Source organism: Typopeltis vanoorti, chromosome 3 (genome assembly GCF_054136105.1).
Source record: "Typopeltis vanoorti isolate ZY-2024b chromosome 3, IOZ_Tvanoo_1.0, whole genome shotgun sequence".
NCBI lineage: Eukaryota > Metazoa > Arthropoda > Arachnida > Uropygi > Thelyphonidae > Typopeltis > Typopeltis vanoorti.
The window spans coordinates 1,552,369-1,572,243 of record NC_143551.1 but is presented as its reverse complement, the minus strand read 5'-3'; the positions used below and the strand labels follow the sequence as shown (position 1 = coordinate 1,572,243).

The 19,875-nt window shown below is 36.8% G+C and overlaps 1 protein-coding gene across 5 annotated transcripts in view; it reads left to right on the top strand.

Annotated features, from left to right (window-relative positions):
- Window positions 1–19,875, top strand: part of mms4 (Methyl methanesulfonate sensitivity 4) — a 371,357-nt gene that overhangs the window by 140,151 nt on the left and 211,331 nt on the right. For all 5 annotated transcript variants that reach the window (XM_090390525.1, XM_090390520.1, XM_090390521.1 and 2 more), the window contains one exon: window positions 14,569–14,687. In XM_090390525.1, the coding sequence (XP_090246651.1) occupies window positions 14,569–14,687 (119 nt within the window). The remainder of the gene's footprint in view (window positions 1–14,568; window positions 14,688–19,875) is intronic.

Sequence of the window (19,875 nt, the reverse complement as noted above, 5' to 3'; positions counted from 1 at the left end):
ATGTTTTATAGTAGCACGTTTATTTTGGAGAATGATATGTGCACAAAATACCGAGTTCAGTATTTAAAATTTTTATCTTGAGGTTTATTTACTTCAAGGGCTCACTTTAGTGAGTATGGGCATGGCAAACCCAAGGTACCTGATGCTGGACCATGGCTTACTTCATGTAATATACATCTGTTATATTATCTGTAGACTGGTTCCCCCCCCCCTTTTTTTTTCTTTTCTTCTTGCTTCCCCCCCCCTCCCCAATGCTATTAGAGTATTCAAGGGCTAGGGGGTGAATCTTTCCTATTTTGCTATTTCATCTTATGTGGAAAGTGCCTCTGCAACCCTACCACTTTCTTCTTGCAGTGACTTCACTCCAAAGTGCTAATATGGTTGTGCCTAATAATGCATCTCATGCTGCATTGGCTGTCGTGCAGAATAATCAGGACTTAGGCAGAGGGTCCTGTTCGAGAAGTATTATTACTATTATTATTATTATTACTATTATTACGGGCAACTCCAGGGAGTCATTAGACTCATCGAGCGAGGCCCCAAATCATATTCATCACAACTATTTGACATTCATACAGTATCTATCATACCTCGCCTTAAACTCATTCACTGTCACAGCATCCACCACAGACTCAGGGAGCGCATTTCACTCATTCACTACTCTAAAAGTAAAGAACCCAGCTCTAACAGCTTTACTAACCACACTTTTGCCCAGTTTCCATGGATGTCCCCTAGTCCTCCCACAACCAGCCCTGTTCTCAAAAATATCTTCTGAATTAATTTTATAGAAACCCTTCAGTAATTTGAATGTCTCAATCATATCTCCCCTCCTCCACCTATCAACCAATTTTTGCAACCCACAAATCCTCAATCTGTTCTCATACGGTTCATTCCACAGACCTGCTATCATCTTGGTCACTCGCCTCTGGATCCTCTCCACCTCCTCCCCATCAAGAAGAAACGTGACCAAATCTGAGCACAACAGTCTAGATGGGGTCTTATCAAGGCTCGATACAGAGGAACAATAACCTGCTTGTCTCTGCTTGTCAACGTATTCTTCAGCAACCAAGTGATTTGATGAGCTGTTTTGGTCACTTTTGCAATGTGTCCCCTAAATTTCAATTCCTTATCTACCAACACTCCTAAATCCCGTGCCTCATCAATTTCCTAGAGCAGGGTTCCACCAATGCAGTAAACTGCCGGCAATCTTTTCACCCCAAAATGCATAACCTTACATTTTGCCACATTAAACTGACATCCATTCTCCTTAGCCCAGACCTCCAATCTATCCAAATCATCCTGCAAAATTTTGACGTCATCTGCATTCACTATTGCCCTACCCAACTTCGCATCATCCGCAAACAAATGAACTGTTCCTCTCAGATCATTTCCTATATCATTTATGAACAAATTAAACAGCAGTGGTCCAAGAACAGATCCTTGTGGCACACCACTAGTCACAGGCCGTCTTGTGGACTCTACTCCCGAGTAAACCACTCTCTGATATCTCTCTGTCAACCACCCTCCTATCCATCTCACCAACCCTATGTCCATTCCCATATGCTGCAATTTACTGATTAGAATTCCATGTGGAATCATGTCAAAGGCCTTGGCAAGGTCCAGTAGAATCACCGTAAACCCATTACCCTTATCCAGTTCAGCCGTCACTGTGTTATAATACGTGAGCAAGTTACTGAGGCATGACCTACCCTTCACAAAACCATGCTGTCCCCGATACAGTATCCCATTTTCTTCTGTCCAATCTTGTATTTTCCTCTTGACTATTTTCTCTAAGACCTTGACAATGATTCCTGATATGCTAATCGGTCGGTAATTTACAACAGCAGTCTTGGAACCACCTTTATGCAGTGGAACTATTTTCCCCTCTTTCCACCCGCTCGGGACTAACCCAGACCCAAGACTCAAATTAAACAAAATGGTCAAGGGTACTGACAATTCTTTAGCTGCTTCTCGTACAACACGAGCTGGTATACCATCCAATCCCACAGATGTATTGACATTGAGGTTATGCAATAGACTACTCACCTCCACTTCATTAACCACAATTCCCGTATAATCTACTGGTTTATTCGTTTCTGCAATGTCACCACCTGGATGATATACTTTTGCAAAGTGCTCACTCAGTAACTCAACTATCTCAACTGATTCAGTTACCTCCCTACCATCGGCATTCTTTAAAATCAATCTGCCATGTACATTTTTCCTTTTACTTGCTACATATCTAAAAAACTGTTTAGGATTCTCTTTAGCCTGCATGGCCAATGTTCTTTCGTAATCCTTTTTTGCTTTTCTTACCACACTCGTTACCCTTCTGGCCTGCGCTTTATACCGTTCATGTGCCTGCCGGTCACCCTTCTCCTTAAATTCCCTCCATAGTTGTTTCTTTTTTTGCAACTCAAGCTTAATGGTGTTATTCATCCATTTAACCCTTACTTGATTTATTATTCGGACTCTAGGTATACAGTCAGCCATTGCTTCATGCAAGCACTTCTTAACTACCTCCCATGCACTATCAACTTCTAGTCCTTGCAGTTGTACATGCCATGGCACTGAACCAATCAAACTCCTAAGTTTGTCATACTTTCCAGCCCTATAATTCCACATGTACCCTGTCTTAATTGAAAATTCTACACCTTTATCCACCTCCCAAGTTAAGACCCTATGATCACTCTCACCGATTGGTGGCAATGTGGTCATATTTGTTACAGCCAAATCCTCAGATGTAATTACTAGGTCAAGCACTCTCTGACCCCTAGTATTTTCCATTACATGCTGTCGCAGATAGTTATCCCTTAATAACCGAATAAAATCCAGTTCCTTCCTCCTGTGTGTCCTCTCCTCACTCCAATCAGTGCGACCATAGTTGAAATCTCCCATAATAATCACCCTCCTTCCACCCATTTCTTCTATTTGCTTGTGCATACTGTCACCACCATCTTTTCCATCACCTGGTCTATAGCAGCACCCAATTGTATATTTAGTTCGGCTAGCCACAATCTCACACCAAATGGCCTCAAATGTGCTCCTTTCTCTATCCTGCAATTCAACTTCTATTCTCCTTGGCTGGAGCTCATCAGCTATCATCAACAATACTCCTCCCCCCATTTTATTCTCTCTGTCATTCCTGAACACACTATACCCATCACATTCAATCCCACTAGATATATCATCTACAGTCAGTCATGTTTCACTAATACCTATAACCTGTGGTCTGGAAGTGCCAACCATGGCCAAAAACTCTTCCTTCTTGTTCCTAATACTCCTAGTATTAGTGTACATGAATTTAAGACCCCCATTAGCCCCAACCCTACCTTGATGCCTTATATTAACTATCCCACTCAGATTTGTTGTCCTTATTTGCTCTGGCATATTATATTCATTCTTACACTCAACTGCCTCCATAAGGACTGTATCTCTACCCCCCTCCCCCTAAGAAATCTAGTTTCCCTGAATTTGCACATCCACTACATTCAGCAACACTTTCTCAAGTCTTCTTACACCGTAACCATTCAAATGCGAGCCATCCATCTTATATAGATCCTTTCGCCCATCAAACTCACTCCACACATCCACAAATTCCACACCACTCGTCATACATAACCCACGCATAAAGTCATTTGCAATTATAGCCCTCCTTTTAAACATTTCACTGTCATACCGTGGCAAAAGACTAATCATTCTAACTCTCTCACTCTTTTCTTTTGCTACCTCAAACAATTCATTCAGGTCTTCTATCATTTCCATTTTATCTCCTTTCAAATCATTCGTACCTGCCACAACAATCATTTCTTTCACCCTTTCCTTTTGCTCTCTAATAGACGCAGTTACGTCCTTTATGGTCGCACCAGGTTGGTACGATTTTGTCAAATCCTCTACTAACACACCTCGTACTAACGAGTCTCCATACAGCACTCTATCCTTCATTTTGTTCATGTTCACATTCATACGTCTATTTTTCCTGTCATACCTTTTATTATTGGTTGGTTCATTCAGTCTACTTTTGTTCATGCACTCTAGCTGCTGTTTTGCTCTCTGTATCGCACTATTCAACAACGCGATCTCACTCAATGCATCTATCTCATCTTTTTTGTTCTCTGAGAAACCATTTATACTATCATTCACACTTTCTACAATAACACTCTCACAATTTTCATGTACAACCTTGCCGTTTCTTGTCATATCCCTATTTCCTTCATTCTGAAGGTTGACAAAAATATCACACTCACGATCCGAAATACACTTCAATTCCGCATTCTCCCTACATTTTCTACACACATTCAATCCTTTATTATCATCTAACCACACTCCGACCGCACTCCGCAAAGCGTACATTTCACAGCTAGTACACTGACTCATTTCTTTTATGCTACCGTTCTTTGATAACGATGGCGAACCTTCATTACTGGCCGCCATTTTCCTTCGCACAGGTGCCATACTTATCTGTAACGTGTTTTGTCAAATTATACGTTATAACACACCAAAAATAGACGCACTAAAATACGCAAGGCAAACAAAACAAAACTACACAATATTAAGTAATTTGTATCGATAACTGAAAATGATACTTATCTTATCTGGAGCTTGCACTAACACTACACATTACGAATTCATCTAGCCTAAGTATATTACAGTCTCCATCAAAATTCAGTGATACTGTGAATGAGCAACATAGAAGTTATAAGATTAATCTTAGAAAGGAATTTTACATAGGCACATGGAATGTCTAGGGTCTACAGATGGGTACTCTTGAGATTGTCTGTAAAGAGATGGATAGGTATAAAATTGACATCCTGGGAATTACAGAGACCAGATGGAATGGAGGTCACTTCAAAAGACAGGATGGTAAGCTAGTTATTTACTCAGGTGGTGACTCAAAACATCATGGGATAGCTGTGATATTGAAGACAGCTCAGGCAAGAAGCCTTCTTGGTTATAACCCCATTAATGATAGGATACTCTCTATTAGACTTAAGGCTCAGGCTACCAACATATCAATTGTGGTAGTTTATATTAACCCCACACGGATAGGCCTGAAGAAGAGAGTGAGGAATTCTATGAAAACTTACAAACTGTTTTGGACTGCCTACCAAGGATAGACATACTGTATATCTTAGGGGACTTAAATGCAAAAGTGGGAAAGAGTATGAGAGTCAGGTCGGAGTGTGGCATGTTTGGTTTTAGGAAAGGTAAGAGCACCAGAGATAAGATCCTTTTCCTTAGACAGATCATAGAAAAGTATAAAGAATTCAGACTCCCTCTGGTAATGTGTTTCTTAGACTACTCTAAAGTTTTTGACTGTGTTGAGCATGTGAAACTGTGGGAAGTAATGAAAAGAATGGGTTTTCCTCAACACACTATCTGGTTGATAGCCAACTTGTACAGGGAGCAAGAAGCCACGGTAAGAACAGGTGTTGGATTGACTGACTGGCTTCAAGTTGAAAAAGGAGGTAGGCAAGGATGTTTACTTTCTCCTCACTTGTTTAGTATATATGTGGAGGACATCATGTGTGAAGCATTGGATGAGCTCAGGACAGGAATTAGGATAGGAGGTAGATTGATCAGTAATCTGTGGTATGCTGATGATACAGTACTCCTTTGTAATGACATGGAAGAACTAGGACTAATTCTTGACAAAGTTAACAAGATCAGTAATAACAGAGGACTTCAACTCAATCCTAGCAAGACAAAGATTATGGCTCACAAAGGAAATAGAAACAGAGAAACTCTTGAGAAACAAGTGTACCTTAATGGAGAAAGAATTGAGGAAGTCAGCAAGTTTGAGTACCTGTGATCCATTATTAATGTGAAGAATTGCTGTTCAGAAGATGTCAGAAAAAGGTTAGGAAGGGCTAAAACAACAGTCAGAGACCTGTCTAAAATCTGAAAGGATGGATCTATCTCCATGGGAACAAAGTTGAGGATTTTGGATGCAATTGTTTTTCCAACAGCAGCTTAAGGATGTGAGACTTGGAACTTAAAGAAGTCAGATAAGAAACAGATATCTGCTTTTGAGATGTGGTGTTACAGAAGGCTGTTGAGGATATCATAAACTGAAAGGTACAAATGAATGGGTGTTAGAAAAGATCAGCAGAACTTTAAGGCTTCTTACAGATATTGACAGAAGAAAGTTAAAATATTTTGGACACATAGAAAGGATGAAAGGGGGGACTTCTCAGAACAGTAATAGAAGGTAAAATTCTTGGAAAAAGAGGTAGCGGTAGACCATAAATGAGATGGATGGATGGCATGTGTGGCATGACTGATCTTCAGAGAGTTGAGGCCGCCAGAAAAGCAAACAACAGGACTACATGGCGAGGCCTGGTGTGGCACATCACCGAGCATCGGAGTGACCATACGGCATCTGTAGATGCCCAGTGAAGTGAAGAAGGTTTATTGCTACTTTCCTTCATAACGTGATTCATATAGATGATGAATAAGAGTGGTGATAATGTGCACCCTTGTCTTGCACTTGATCAAGCTATCTTTCTGTATCTCTCTCAGTTTCTAAAACTGCTGACATATGACTTAAATATAGATTGGGTTGTTGTGTATAATGTTCAATTTACAACATGTAATTGTAGGATTTTGGACTATTTCTGATGACAGTTGTTGGATGCTTTTTGAGATCTACAAAATTTAATTACTGATTGTTGTTAATTTCCAGTAATTTCTCATCTGTTTGTTTTAAGTGAAAATCTGATTCCTCTTTGGCATGAGTCAAGCTTGTTTTTCCTGAATTTTTTTTTCCCACAGTTTTTCTTAGCCTCTTCATAAATATTTACAAATCTTTAATAAAAAATAAATAAAAATAAATCTTTATAAGTATGCTTACCAGGAACACTCATTAGGAAAATTCGTCTGTAATTCTCACATTCAACTCTCTATGGTTTAACAGTTGTGTAGTATTATGACTTTTCTTTTCCAGTCATCTGAAAATTGACCTTCCCAAGGCTTTTGTGTAATTCAGAAGTTTTGCACTGTAGCCATTGCAGAATTTTTATACTTCATATTTGTGCATTTCTTATTTGAATATTGTCTGCTCCAGTGAACTTCCCACATTTCAGATTTCTGATAATATTTGTTATCACTGGTTCTGAAATGCACTCTAGAATATTTTGCCATGTTCATGATATCTATTTTTTATGTTCTTCCCAAAGTCTTGTCTGACTGCTGTTTAGCTACATTTTTCTCAAAATGTAGCTTTCTTGCATTTTTTATGTTTTCTAAAGGCATCTACTGACTTACCTGAGAGGAACTTGCTATATTTATTTTTCTTTTCCAGGATCACTTCCATGTGTTGAGTTTGTTATGAAGTTCTAATTTTTGTATCCTTGCAGACAGCTTTGCCATTTGTTTTCATGTTTAGTGGTGAATTTTTATTATTTATTTATTTTATTTTTTATGAATTCCAGCCATGTGGCTGTATATCTGTGGTACTGTTAGTTGGATGAGATAAATAATCAGGAAACACTGCCCTAGAGACTAAACACAGAACTTTTCCAAGCTACTTCAGACCTCCAGTAAGGTGGCATAGTGACCTCACCCAGATGACAAAATTCATCTTCCACCAAAAGACAATTACAAATATTCCATACTCATGGCAGGATTTGAACCCAGAGCCTATATTAATGAGTAGGCCAACAAGGCTACCTAGTCATTTATAATGACTTATGTTGGTCGTCATCATCAGTTTCCAGTGTACCATCAAGGGGATGTACAGTTGCTATAACAGTATTACATGATTAAGGTTACATTAATTATTAATCTCCTATCAACAGTTTTCCTCCAAATTAGTCTATTACTTTAATAAATTTAGTTTAATCCTTTATCCAAGTGTGAGCAAACAAAGTTTGCACCTGAAAATATCTTCAGGAGTGAAGTAAGGTGGTGCAACACCAGGCAACTCAGAGCAAAGGTGGACCAAGCTCTCATCACTCCTAGTCTCAGTATCTTCCATAATGCAAAGCACATCTCCTTGCGGATATGTATACTGCTATAGTATGCCCACCGTTTGTAGGTCTCTGCTTGGCATTTTGCCAAGAATAGTCTATTCATGCTGAAGGGGAGAAAGAAATGAAGGATGTACGAATTGGTCGCTAACATGTGAAATCGTGTGCTTTCTTGTCTGTCGCTGTACTAGTAGTAGCTTGATTTTTGTTGTCGCTTTTTTGCATTTTTTTTTATTATTAATTTGTATGATGGATCCAGTACAGTCAACAAGTTCTGTTGTTAAACATTTCAGTAGCTCTTGCAAAAGAATATTGAATAATGTGCTGACATTCTGCGAAAAAGAATCGTTAAAAGGCAGTCTCCTTGTTCTGCATTATTTCAACCTTGGTATATGTGCTAGGGCTGGCCCCCACTGATGGGATGTTGGTTACCCTTCATGCACAGCAGCATATACATTTGAAACAATGGATGCTTTGCATAATAAGATACTAAGGCAATTGGTGAAAATTCATTAGCCTTCATATACAGTAGCCTAGTCATGGAGATGCTTTGTGTGCAGACTTTGTTTAATTACATTTGGATGAAAGATTGAACAAGAATATAATCTCTTGTCTAGTTTAACTTGAACCAAGTCAAAAAACTTTCAACAACTGAAGTAGCCATATACATGACAGAATTCTAATCACTTAACTTATGTATATGAGACCTGGATTAGAAAAAAAGATATAGTTGATCAAAGACTATCAAAAATGAAGATATTAGGAATGAACTTAATATTGTTAGTATTAAAAATAGTGTGTGCAAAGCTAATCTCAGGTGGTATGGTCACTTTAACAGAATGGGAAAGAATAGGAAAGCAGGTATTTGTGGATGCAAAAGATCAAAATATGAGACCTGATTTTAGAGTTCAGACAGATAATAGGGAGGCAAATTGCTGGGAGAAATTAGTAGCAATATAAGCTTTTTGTATGGTTGTCATCTGGCAGTCTATCAAAAATTTTGCAAAATCTGAGTATTTTGCAGTATACCACTGTATATGCATCTCCCTTGTTCAAAATATTTGTCACCTTGTTATAGTACATTGTGCTATTACAAGGTGAAAAAAATTTGTTACCTTGTTATAGCACAGGTAGTATTCTGATAATCACAGAATACTACCGTTGTCAAACCATTTCTGTATCCTACTTCTCACCAATCTCTCTAGTACTATCACCACAACTCCAGATATACAGATTGGCCTATAATTTGTATCACAGCCTCATCACCACCTTTATGCAGTAGAAATAATACACTTGACCTTAGACTAGAGACCACAGATATCAGAGTCCTGAGATAAATTAGAAGAGTGAACAGACGACATCAATGGCAATATTGTATTAAAAACAAGGATATTATGAAAGAACTTGACATTCTTAGTATCCAGGAATGTGTTAGCAGAGCTAATCTGAGGTGGTATGGTCATTTAAACAGAATTGGAGAGGAAAGATTAGAACAAGTGCTCTCTGCCAGGTTGATAACAGATTGATCTGAAGCAAAATTGTAAAAATTGTATATAGGAAGTTAGTAATGATGTAAGCTTTTCATGTAGTACTCTCATATCCTGTACACTCCTTGAGGGTACATATCAGGAATTTGATAATGATGGAATAAATACAGCAGAATAAATAAATAGAATAAAAGCATATAAATAAAATTTTTTGATTTTAAATATCCAGGTGTGTATCGAATATGGTGTGAATGCATGAAAATATACTGAAAAATAATAAATGTACAGGCTGAGAAATCCATTGAATAATACCTTTCCTTCACCATGGTTACATGGTGATCAGCATTCATTATTAAAAATTATGAAAACAATTACTCTGTTATAGTAAAACTTCAGTTTAATATAAACCATATTAATATAACTTTAGCATGCTGTGTAGATTGTAAGCTAAAGTTACATTAATTTGGTTAACCATTAAAACTACTGGTCTGACCTCTTGTGGGGGAAAACTTAACTACAACAAAGCTAGAGTCCTGTTATTATTATTAGTTTTTTTGGTTAAAAATCATTGAGATATATTAATGAGCACGGTTTTTATCGGATTAGCGAGATACCACTGTACTTATATGAGCAACATGCCCTCACATAATTGCTCATATAAGTACAGTGGTATCTCGCTAATCCGAACCAATAAAAACCGTGCTCATTCGGATTAGCGAATTTCCTCCCAAGAGACAACAATAACTAACGTTTAAGACAAAAATAATCAGATTCTAATGGTACATCAATTTAATTCTGTAAATAAATGAAGTAATTGATAGAAAAAAAAGCTACTGTACTGTAATGTAAAACTTAAAAAATAATACAGTATACACAACTTTATTTTAGTAAAAAATTTAGTTTGTATGTACCTGTATTGTTGAGGATTCTGATTTAATAAAATTGCATAGTTCAGTATATAACTTAATTTGCGTAAAAAATATCACTTTTTTGTGTGTTAAATCAGTGACTTGTAAAAAAAAAAAAAGTCACTGATTTTCACTAAACTTTTTTCGAATGCTTCTTCTTGGAGCTGCATTAGCAATAAAATTTTGTGGAATGGCATATCATTCTGCTTAGCCCATTCTATACACATATTAAAACTGTCAACTGCCTCTTCATATTTTACTTTTTTTTCTTCAAGTTCTTTATCGTCATCATCATCTTCTAATTCATTTTGTAGCGTCATATTTATAATTTCAGTCTGATTTGATTTCGAATTCACTTTCGGTTCTACCTGTAATCCATTCCGTAACACCTGTTTGTGAAATTTCAACATTTGGATTTATATTTTTAACCAAATTATGCACGTTTTGAATTTCCGCTTTTTATGTATCACTGTAGTTATACTGTATTGTAATAATAATAAAATAAATAATAATAGTTAAAATAATAATTATTAAATAAACATAATAGTACACAAAATAATAATACGTAATAAATAAAACTTTTTTTTTTCTTTCAAAAACAAAAAAACTTCCAGTAATCCACAGTTCAGATTATTGAAGGGTTCGGATATAAATTATAACAAGCAGTTTTGATGGTGGCCAATAAGAGCTGAAATTATTGCTTAGAGGTCTAAAGTAAGGGTTTGCTGGAAAACTTGAACTTAAGTGGTTTGAATGTGTGACATCGAAATTATTGGGATTTTTATGCCACCATTATTACGATTAGGATGGTTGATAAAAATTTCCCAGGCTTCTTTAAATTTGTGTTCATACCAGATTTTTGTATGATGTAAAGAACAGGTACTTTTCCAGTCAATTTGTAGGGTATTAAGAGCATTATCTGAAAGGCCTGCTTCACCAAAATTATTAAACTTTGTGTGTCGTTTGTGTTCTTTTTAATGGATAGGGATTGTACATCCAGTTTCGCCAATATAAGGTAAGTTACAGGTGCAATAGATACAATAAACTCCAGGATGAGCCAATGGGGGAGAGGATCCTTAGAGAAGTTGAATATGTTATTTAATTTTATTGTTTAAAAGTGTCATTAAGATTATGATGATGTAGAATTCTATTTATTTTTTCGGATAACTCTTTAATGTATGAGATGGCTATGGTTTTACTGTAATCTATATTACATGTATTTTTTGATGAAGTTTTATGAAGAACTTTATTGATAGAATTTTTGCTATAGCGATCATTAGAAGCTAATTACAGCGAACTAGAGCTTATTCATTAGAAGCAAATTGTTGCAAATTGTTATAGCTCTGTTTTTGAGGGTGTTAATGACCCTAAGTTTTTGCAAAGGGCAGTGATATTAGTTAGGGCCAGTATGCGTAGGCTTGTGGTAGACCATGAAAGCTAGACTGCCTGAGACACAATGTGTGACCATTGTGTCCAGGAAAGGAAAGGAAGCAAGTTCTGCATTTCAATTTTGATAGTAAATTGTATATGCTCTGTTGTTTGTTCAGGTGGCCGATGAAGATGTTTAACATTTAGTAGCCGTGTGGCCAGACTAAGCCAAACTGTAGGTTTTAAAGTAAAGGATTCTAGAGCACGTTGCCCAAAAGCTTCCATATAAAAGTTAGCAATTGGGAGGATAGTGGTGAGCCCCTGGCTGTACCTTCTTTTTGTAGGTAAAAATTATTTTATCCCTTGAAGTAACCAGAACGTAGTATGTGGACAAAGCGAGCTATAATATCGTGTGGAAATTTGTTCTGCAAGAGAAGAATTGTGTCACTGATTGGGACATATATGAAAAGGGCAGAAAATCAAAACCGACTAATAAATTATCTTTGCTGAGCGTTATCTTTTTAATTTTGTTTATGAAGTGTTGTGTTCTTTATATAGGAGGGGGAAATAACCTACAAACTGTTACACCATTGTTAAAACATAACCTCGAGAAGAATTTGGGAATCTTTGGAAATGGTATTGGATTCCATACCCCTAAATATAAATCCTAGTATCAACTTATCTTAGGCCTATTGCTATCCAAACTTGAGAACGTGAACATGCACAGCATGGTGCTCAATGATATAATGCAAAGATATAATTTTAAATAATCAGCAAATATACTCTATAATAGTTATTATCCCTCATCTTTTAACTTTTTCTTTCTGTTTTCATTTTCTTTTGTATACCTGAAGTCTTGTGTTTATTAAATAAAGTAGTTATTAGATCATATATATAGTTAGTCTCATTGTAGCAGACTTGTAGGAACTACAGAAATTGTTGTAGTGAATTTCTTCTAGAATAGCATTGTCCCTATGGGCTTTGTTAGGGACTTTTCATTAGTTTGTTATAGTTATCAGATTTGTTTAAACACTGTTTCCTATAGTGAGAGCCAACTGAATTATTATTATGATTTGCACATCTCTTTGTATTAGACCTAATTACAAGGAGTATATCCTAAATGTTGCTTTATCTGTGGCCGATGTAAACTGTGAGTAAACGATTCTATTATCGTTTACTCACGACATCCTTTAATAATGTTCAGATCACCCATCACTCACAATGTGTGTGTGTGTGGGGGGGGGAACCAAACTGCTCACATTTTTATTTACCACATCTATAATTTCCAGGGTAATTCTTTTTATTCTACTTCCTATCCTTTGGAAAATCTTACCATGCTTACTGGTAGACTTCTCTCAGTAACTTGCATGTCTTGATCATACCTGTCTTTGTTACTATTCTTGCTATTTATATATTTTTTTTGTCAGTCTGTTCTTATAATTTAAGTTCATAGTCCTGAAATTACCTTAGCTTAAATGACCTGTTATCTACCTCTGTGCTCTAATTTCTATATCAGAAAGAAAACTAGATAACCAGATATGCACACTTTAGTACAAATATTATATTCTATATGAATTATCAGCCTTTATATAAAAGTAGCCTAGTCGTGAAGATACTTCATTCACAAATGTTTGCTTACATTTGGATAAAGATTAAGGCAAGAATATAATTCCTTGGCAAGTATTATTTACTTTCTATAACCATCTTTGATCCAGAGTATTTTTATAATAAGGTGATGTAATTTTTTGCTATTTGTACTTGAGAAATATATGACTTCTGCATTAAGTCAACCATGGTATCCTCTTGAGTCTTGCTTGCACTTAATGAGGCCTCAGTAAAAGTCTAAACTAGTCACCCATCCCATAATGCCTAACATTATATATGTCCAAAAGGATGTGTGCTTTGCATTGGTAAACTAAGGCAGTTAATGTGAAGTCATTAGTCTCCATATACAAGTAGCCTAGATGGGAAGATACTTTACATGCAAACTTATATACTTGGATAAAGGATTAAACAAGAATATAATTTCTTCTTCTTCCTTTCCTCCTCTTTTACCTTACGTTGTCGAGGATTTCTATTAATTTAACTGCGACCATATCTCGAGGATAAGGTGGTTAGCCCCATGCCTCCTGGTGTGTCCTATGTCTGTAGATGCATGTGTTCATAGGCCGGTTTGCCTGTTCTGGGGAACGAAAAAACCGAGTTTCCAGGTGAAACCCACCCCCTGAGACCAGCTAATCACCTTTAGTCAAAAGAGACCAGATAAAGGTTCCTCACGTCACTGACGAGAATTGAACCAAGGTCTTTCCGACCAAAGGGCCTCTTCTATACTGACTGAGTTATGGAGGCTCATATAATTTCTTGGAAAGTATAATTTAAGATCATTTATATATATATGAAGAGAGTGAGTAAGTAAAAGAACAGTTCCTCAAGTTTCTCTGATATTAATGAAGTATTCATTTGGCTCCCATCCATGAACTACGTTGGCTGATAGCTAATCCAGAAACCTTGTATGTCAGAAATGATCAAATTCTCTGGCAATATCTATACCTATTTTTTTCCAGTATCTACATGACATTTGTTTAGGAGTTTCTGATATAAGTTGATTGCCCATACATGCTGATGGCACATCTCTTGCTTGTGGGATTGATATTTAGAATATATCATGAGGTTTGAGGTTTGTAGCTCAATTTTTTAATTTAGTCTACTTTGAATGAGTTTGCAAAGTTCTGTTAATATCTTTTATATAATTTCCATATGTTGAAGCATTGAATATTCTCTGTTTTTTTTTTTTTTTTTTTTTTTTTTTTTTTTTTTTTTTTTTTTTTTTTTAAGATAAAGCAGGGACTTGCATCTAGAAAAGTTACACTTATGGATCATACACTCCACATAAAAAGTCGCCTTCAGTTCATGCATCTCACTTATGCTGTTGTTGGTTTGGAGAAGTATTTTAGGTAAAATATTTTTTATATATATAATGAAATTTCTTTATCTATCCTCACCCTTGAAATGCTAAAAACTTGTTACTAGAGAGAAAGATTAAAGGGTGAAAGACTGAATACATGAAGAAGAAAAAAAAATTCTTCCATGGTTTCTAGACAGCATTGATGAATAAGGAGGAGTATTGAGCTTGACTATGAATTAATAGTGACTGATTCCTATTTTGTAAAATTTTACTGAAATTCTGAGGTTACTCCCCAGGTATGGAGTTATTCCATAACTAGATCTAGGTAAATCTGGGATTTATAAAGGTTAAGCAGTAGTTCAGAGTAATGTATAAGCCAGAGGTGAAAGCCCACTTTAGAATATTAACAGAATATGAGGGGTATTCAAAAAAAAGTTTTAAATAGCATGCCAACCAGCACAGAGAGCATGCTGCAGCTACTGAGGTTTTGACAACAAACTGCCATTTGCCCTGTTCTGCTATGAGCATTAGTCGTCAAGTTACATCCACTGAAGTGGGGACATGCACAAGCTGTTCATCAGATTAGTGACAAAGTGACAATGAAAGCTTGAAGAACAACGTGTGTGTGTGTGTGTGAAATTTTGCTCTAAACTTAGTAAAAATTTTACAGAGACATTTCAGTTGCTTAACCAAATATACAGGGAGGACTGTATGAGCCGAATGCAGTGCTATGAGTGGTATAAGCATTTTAAAAACACCAGAATGTCAGTTGGTGGATATTCCAGGCCTGGACGACCTTCCACATCAACAGACAATGACCTTGTCGAGAGAGAGAGTTCATGTTGTGATCCGTGGAAATCGTCGTTTAACTGTCCAAGAAGTTGCTGATGAAATGGGCATCAGCATAGGATTTTGCCATCAAATTTTGACTGAAAAACTTCAGATGCATTGCATCAGTGCATCTGAAGTGCAAAAATCATGCTGTGCTTGTTGACTGACAATTAGAAAGAGAATCGTGTTGAAATCAGTCAGGAACTACTTGGCAATGCAAATGGTAATGAAAAGAACATCATAACAGGAGTTGGGACGTGGGTTTATGGCTATGATCTTGAAACCAAGATGCAATCATTGCACTGGGTGGGGAAAGGGTCTCCTTGACCAAAAAAAGCATGGATGAGTCTGAAAGTTTATTTTTCACTTGGTTAGAGTATAATAAAATTAGTTTAATCCTTTATCCAAGTGTGAGCAAACAAAGTTTGCGCCTGAAAGTATCTTCAGGACTGGGGTAAGGTGGTACAACACCAGGGCAACTCGTTGCAAAGGTGGAGCAAGCTGCCAACACTCCTATCTCAGTATCTCCTATAATGCAAAACACATCTCCTTGCGGATATGTCTAATGTTATGCATTAAGGGAAGGGCCACTACCCAGACTAGTTTCGACCTTTATTGGAGTTTCCAAATGGTGTGCCACCCTTTTTTAATAAATTACTCTGGATTTAGAGAAAGATGTTGAAAGTTTATTTTTCACTTGGTTAGAGTATAATAAAATTAGTTTAATCCTTTATCCAAGTGTGAGCAAACAAAGTTTGCACCTGAAAGTATCTACAGGACTGGGGTAAGGTGGTACAACACCAGGGCAACTCGTTGCAAAGGTGGAGCAAGATACCAACACTCCTATCTCAGTATCTCCTATAATGCAAAACACATCTCCTTGCGGATATGTCTAATGTTATGCATTAAGGGAAGGGCCGGGTGGCACACACCATTTGGCAACTCCTATAGGTAGAGATGACCTGCTAATGCTTCTGCCTGGTATCTCCACTTGGGCCTGGCTCCCACTGAAGAGACCTCAATAAAGGTCGAAACTAGTCTGGGTAGTGTCCCTTTCCTTAATGCATAACATTAGATATATCCGCAAGGAGATGTGTTTTGCATTATAGGAGATACTGAGATAGGAGTGTTGGTAGCCTGCTCCACCTTTGCAATGAGTTGTCCTGGTGTTGTACCACCTTACACCAGTCCTGAAGATACTTTCAGGTGCAAACTTTGTTTGCTCACACTTGGATAAAGGATTAAACTAATTTTATTATGGATGAGTCTGTCAAAGGTAAATGTGATGTTGGTTATGTTTTTTGATTGGAAAGGCATTGTCCATTATGAATTTGTACCACATGGTCAGATGGTAAACAAAGAATTGTACCAGGAAGTTTTATAATGTTTGAGGGATGCTGTGCATAGGAAGAGGCCTGAATTATGGGAAAACCAGACTTGGATGTTGCACCAGGACAATGTGCCAGCTCACATGTCTCTCCTCATCTGCAGTTATATGGCAAAATATTAGACCTGTTTTGCCCCATCATCTTATTCTCTGGACTTAGCCCCAGCAGACTTTTTCTTGTTTCCCAAACTTAAAACCACTTAAAATAATAAGAACGTCATTTCCATCCTGTGGAGACTTACCCCCAGCAGACTTTTTCCTGCTTCCCCAAACTTAAAACCACTTAAAACAATAAGAACGTCATTTCCAAACCATAGAGGAGATTCAGGAAAATGCAATAAGTGAACTGTGTGTCATTGCTGAAAGTACATTCCAGAAAGCATTCGAGCAATGGAAGAAACATGGGAATGGTGTATTGCTAGTAGAGGGGACTACTTTGAAGAGGACAGTGCTTAAAATGTTGTAAAATGAGCAATAAATTCTTGATTGCAAAAGTTCAGTCTTTTTTTGAACACACCTTATAATTTTGTGATATGCCTATGCTAGGAGAAACCTAAGGTTATAGTTATTCCAGGAAACATTACCTCTTTTAGTTTGAGGAAGTTAGAATATTTTAAGGATTGTTTTGTTGAAAAGTGAGATATCAAGTTTTAAAAGAACTGAAGTCAATCAACTAGGTTATCTCCATCCTATTATAGAATTATATGGTGGTTCTTGAGTTGTTTGGGAATATTCTTGAGGACTGGTTTATTATTAACAGAAAAGGAGTGGTGCAGAATGTTGTCTGTTAACAGTAAGTAAAGCTATGATTGATCGATGAGAGTTGAATATCATCTGTATATATAAAGCAAAGTCTGTTTCCGATGTTTGCTTAAAACTCGAGAACTAATTGATTGATTCTGATGATATCGCCACCAATAGATGGAGGATATTGTTCTAAAGATGTTTATGTGCGTTTTCATCAATGTATACCTCTAGATTATGGAGCCATGATTTAATCGTTCCACAGCCTATACTGCAGTTTAACAATATTTTTACGACTTGTCTCATGTCCCGAGTAATACATCATATAGTCCCCTGCTGATTTCTGTATTGTCCATCAGGTGATATCCATGTGTACAATCTTCTTTTGTGCTGTTTAAAGCAGGTGTTAGCAACAAACAAAGAATTCTCTGCACAAAACTCAACTAGTCTCTTCCTTGTAGTGTTACGAATACCTAAACCAAAACAACCTGTTATTCCTTGTTTCTCAGTCTCTCCCACTTTTGTATTCCAATCTCCGATAAGTAACCATAAATCTCGATAAGTAACCATAAAATTCTTCAATGTCTTCTTCTGGTGCCTCTGTAGTAGGTGCATAAACCTGAATGATGGTCATATTCATTGGAGAGAGAAATGATTCTGTCACTCACTGGATTATAACCTAATACATACCTAGACATCTTTTTCCTGAGTAAGAAAGATACTCCATTTTTACAACTTGTCTCATGTCCTGAGTAATACATCATATAATCCCCTGCCTGAAAATGACCCATTCCTGTCCATCTAAATTGACTTATTCCCAATATATCCAACTTCTTGTGCTCCATTTCAATCTTTATTATTTCCAGCTTACCTTGGTTCATACTTATAACATTCCAAGTTTCAATCCTGTGGTTTCTTGTGAAACAGGGAGCCTCCCCTTTTCAACCAGCAACATCCGTGACCAAGCTTCCGTCCGGGTTTGGCCTGGACACATCATAAAAACTAGTTCTACTTGTGGAAGCCCTCTGTTCTTCCCCAGTTGCATGTTGGATGCCTTCAGGCCCAGGGGCTTACCATCCAGCACCATATCGTGCTTTCTCATTTTTGGCATGTTCATGGAATGTTCTTGGCAAGGTACAGAGGTGGTTTGCCATTGCCTTCCTCTGGAATATTTTTCGACTTTCCTGTCTAGATCTGCACTGTTCTATGAAAACCGGGGCACCTCTGGAAGAATGTGACTCTTCGCCACGCAGTGCGGTCTTGGTAAAGAAGAGGCTAAGTCCTGTATTAGAGATGTATTGCACATATCTTTATCCTGGAATAATTCCCTGTAAAGAAAATTATCCCTTACCTCCAATAGGTAGACCCAGATATAAATACCCAAGTTGAAGTGATGCAGAAGTTATATTTCAACTGTTATATATCAACCTGGGTATTTGCATTTGGGTCTGCCTATTCACTGACGAGACCTCAACAAAGGTCGAAACCATTCTGGGTAGTGACCCCCCCCCCATAATGTATAGCATCATACATGTCCAATGTCTGCATGAAGATGTGCTTTACATTATGGAAAATACTAAGGAAAGTGATCAGATCTTACTCCACCTTTACCACAAGTTGCCCCTGTCATGATAGGTTTGCTTGCACTTGAATCCGCTGAAACTTTTATAGTTTCTATATTCGGCACGAAACTCTTGTAGTTTCTCTATTTGGCTTTGAAATAATGTTGGATTCAATATCCACTTAATTTGAATAATGGTTATTATTTATAGTTATATAGTTATTAATTTATAATTTTTTTGCTTTATAGATAAGCCCAATTTCAGTGTTCCAACTTAATTTAGATTTCATCAAAGTGGTATCAATCCAGTGAACTTTTATTCAAGTGTGTGCACGTACACTTATACGTTCAGTATGTTTTGGCAAATACTCGAACATGCAGTCTTGTGAAGTTATATTTTGTGGAGCTGTTGACATGTGTACTTGCTGTTGTATGCTATTGTTATATTTATATTTTGTAGTGCAGTGATTTTTGGTTATTGTATAACAGTAATTGATAATATTGAAATGTTCTTTCAAAGTATGAAGATAGTGACACTCTGTGTAGATTGTCTAGTAATCAGTTTCTATTCATTTTCAAATATAAGCATATGAAAAAAAGTACCCAGAAATTTTCATAGCTATATAAGTGTGACACATCACTTATTGTATGGTATTCAGATCTTTAAGTAGAGGAGTTCTTTAACTAACATCATATGGTGTATCTGTAACTATT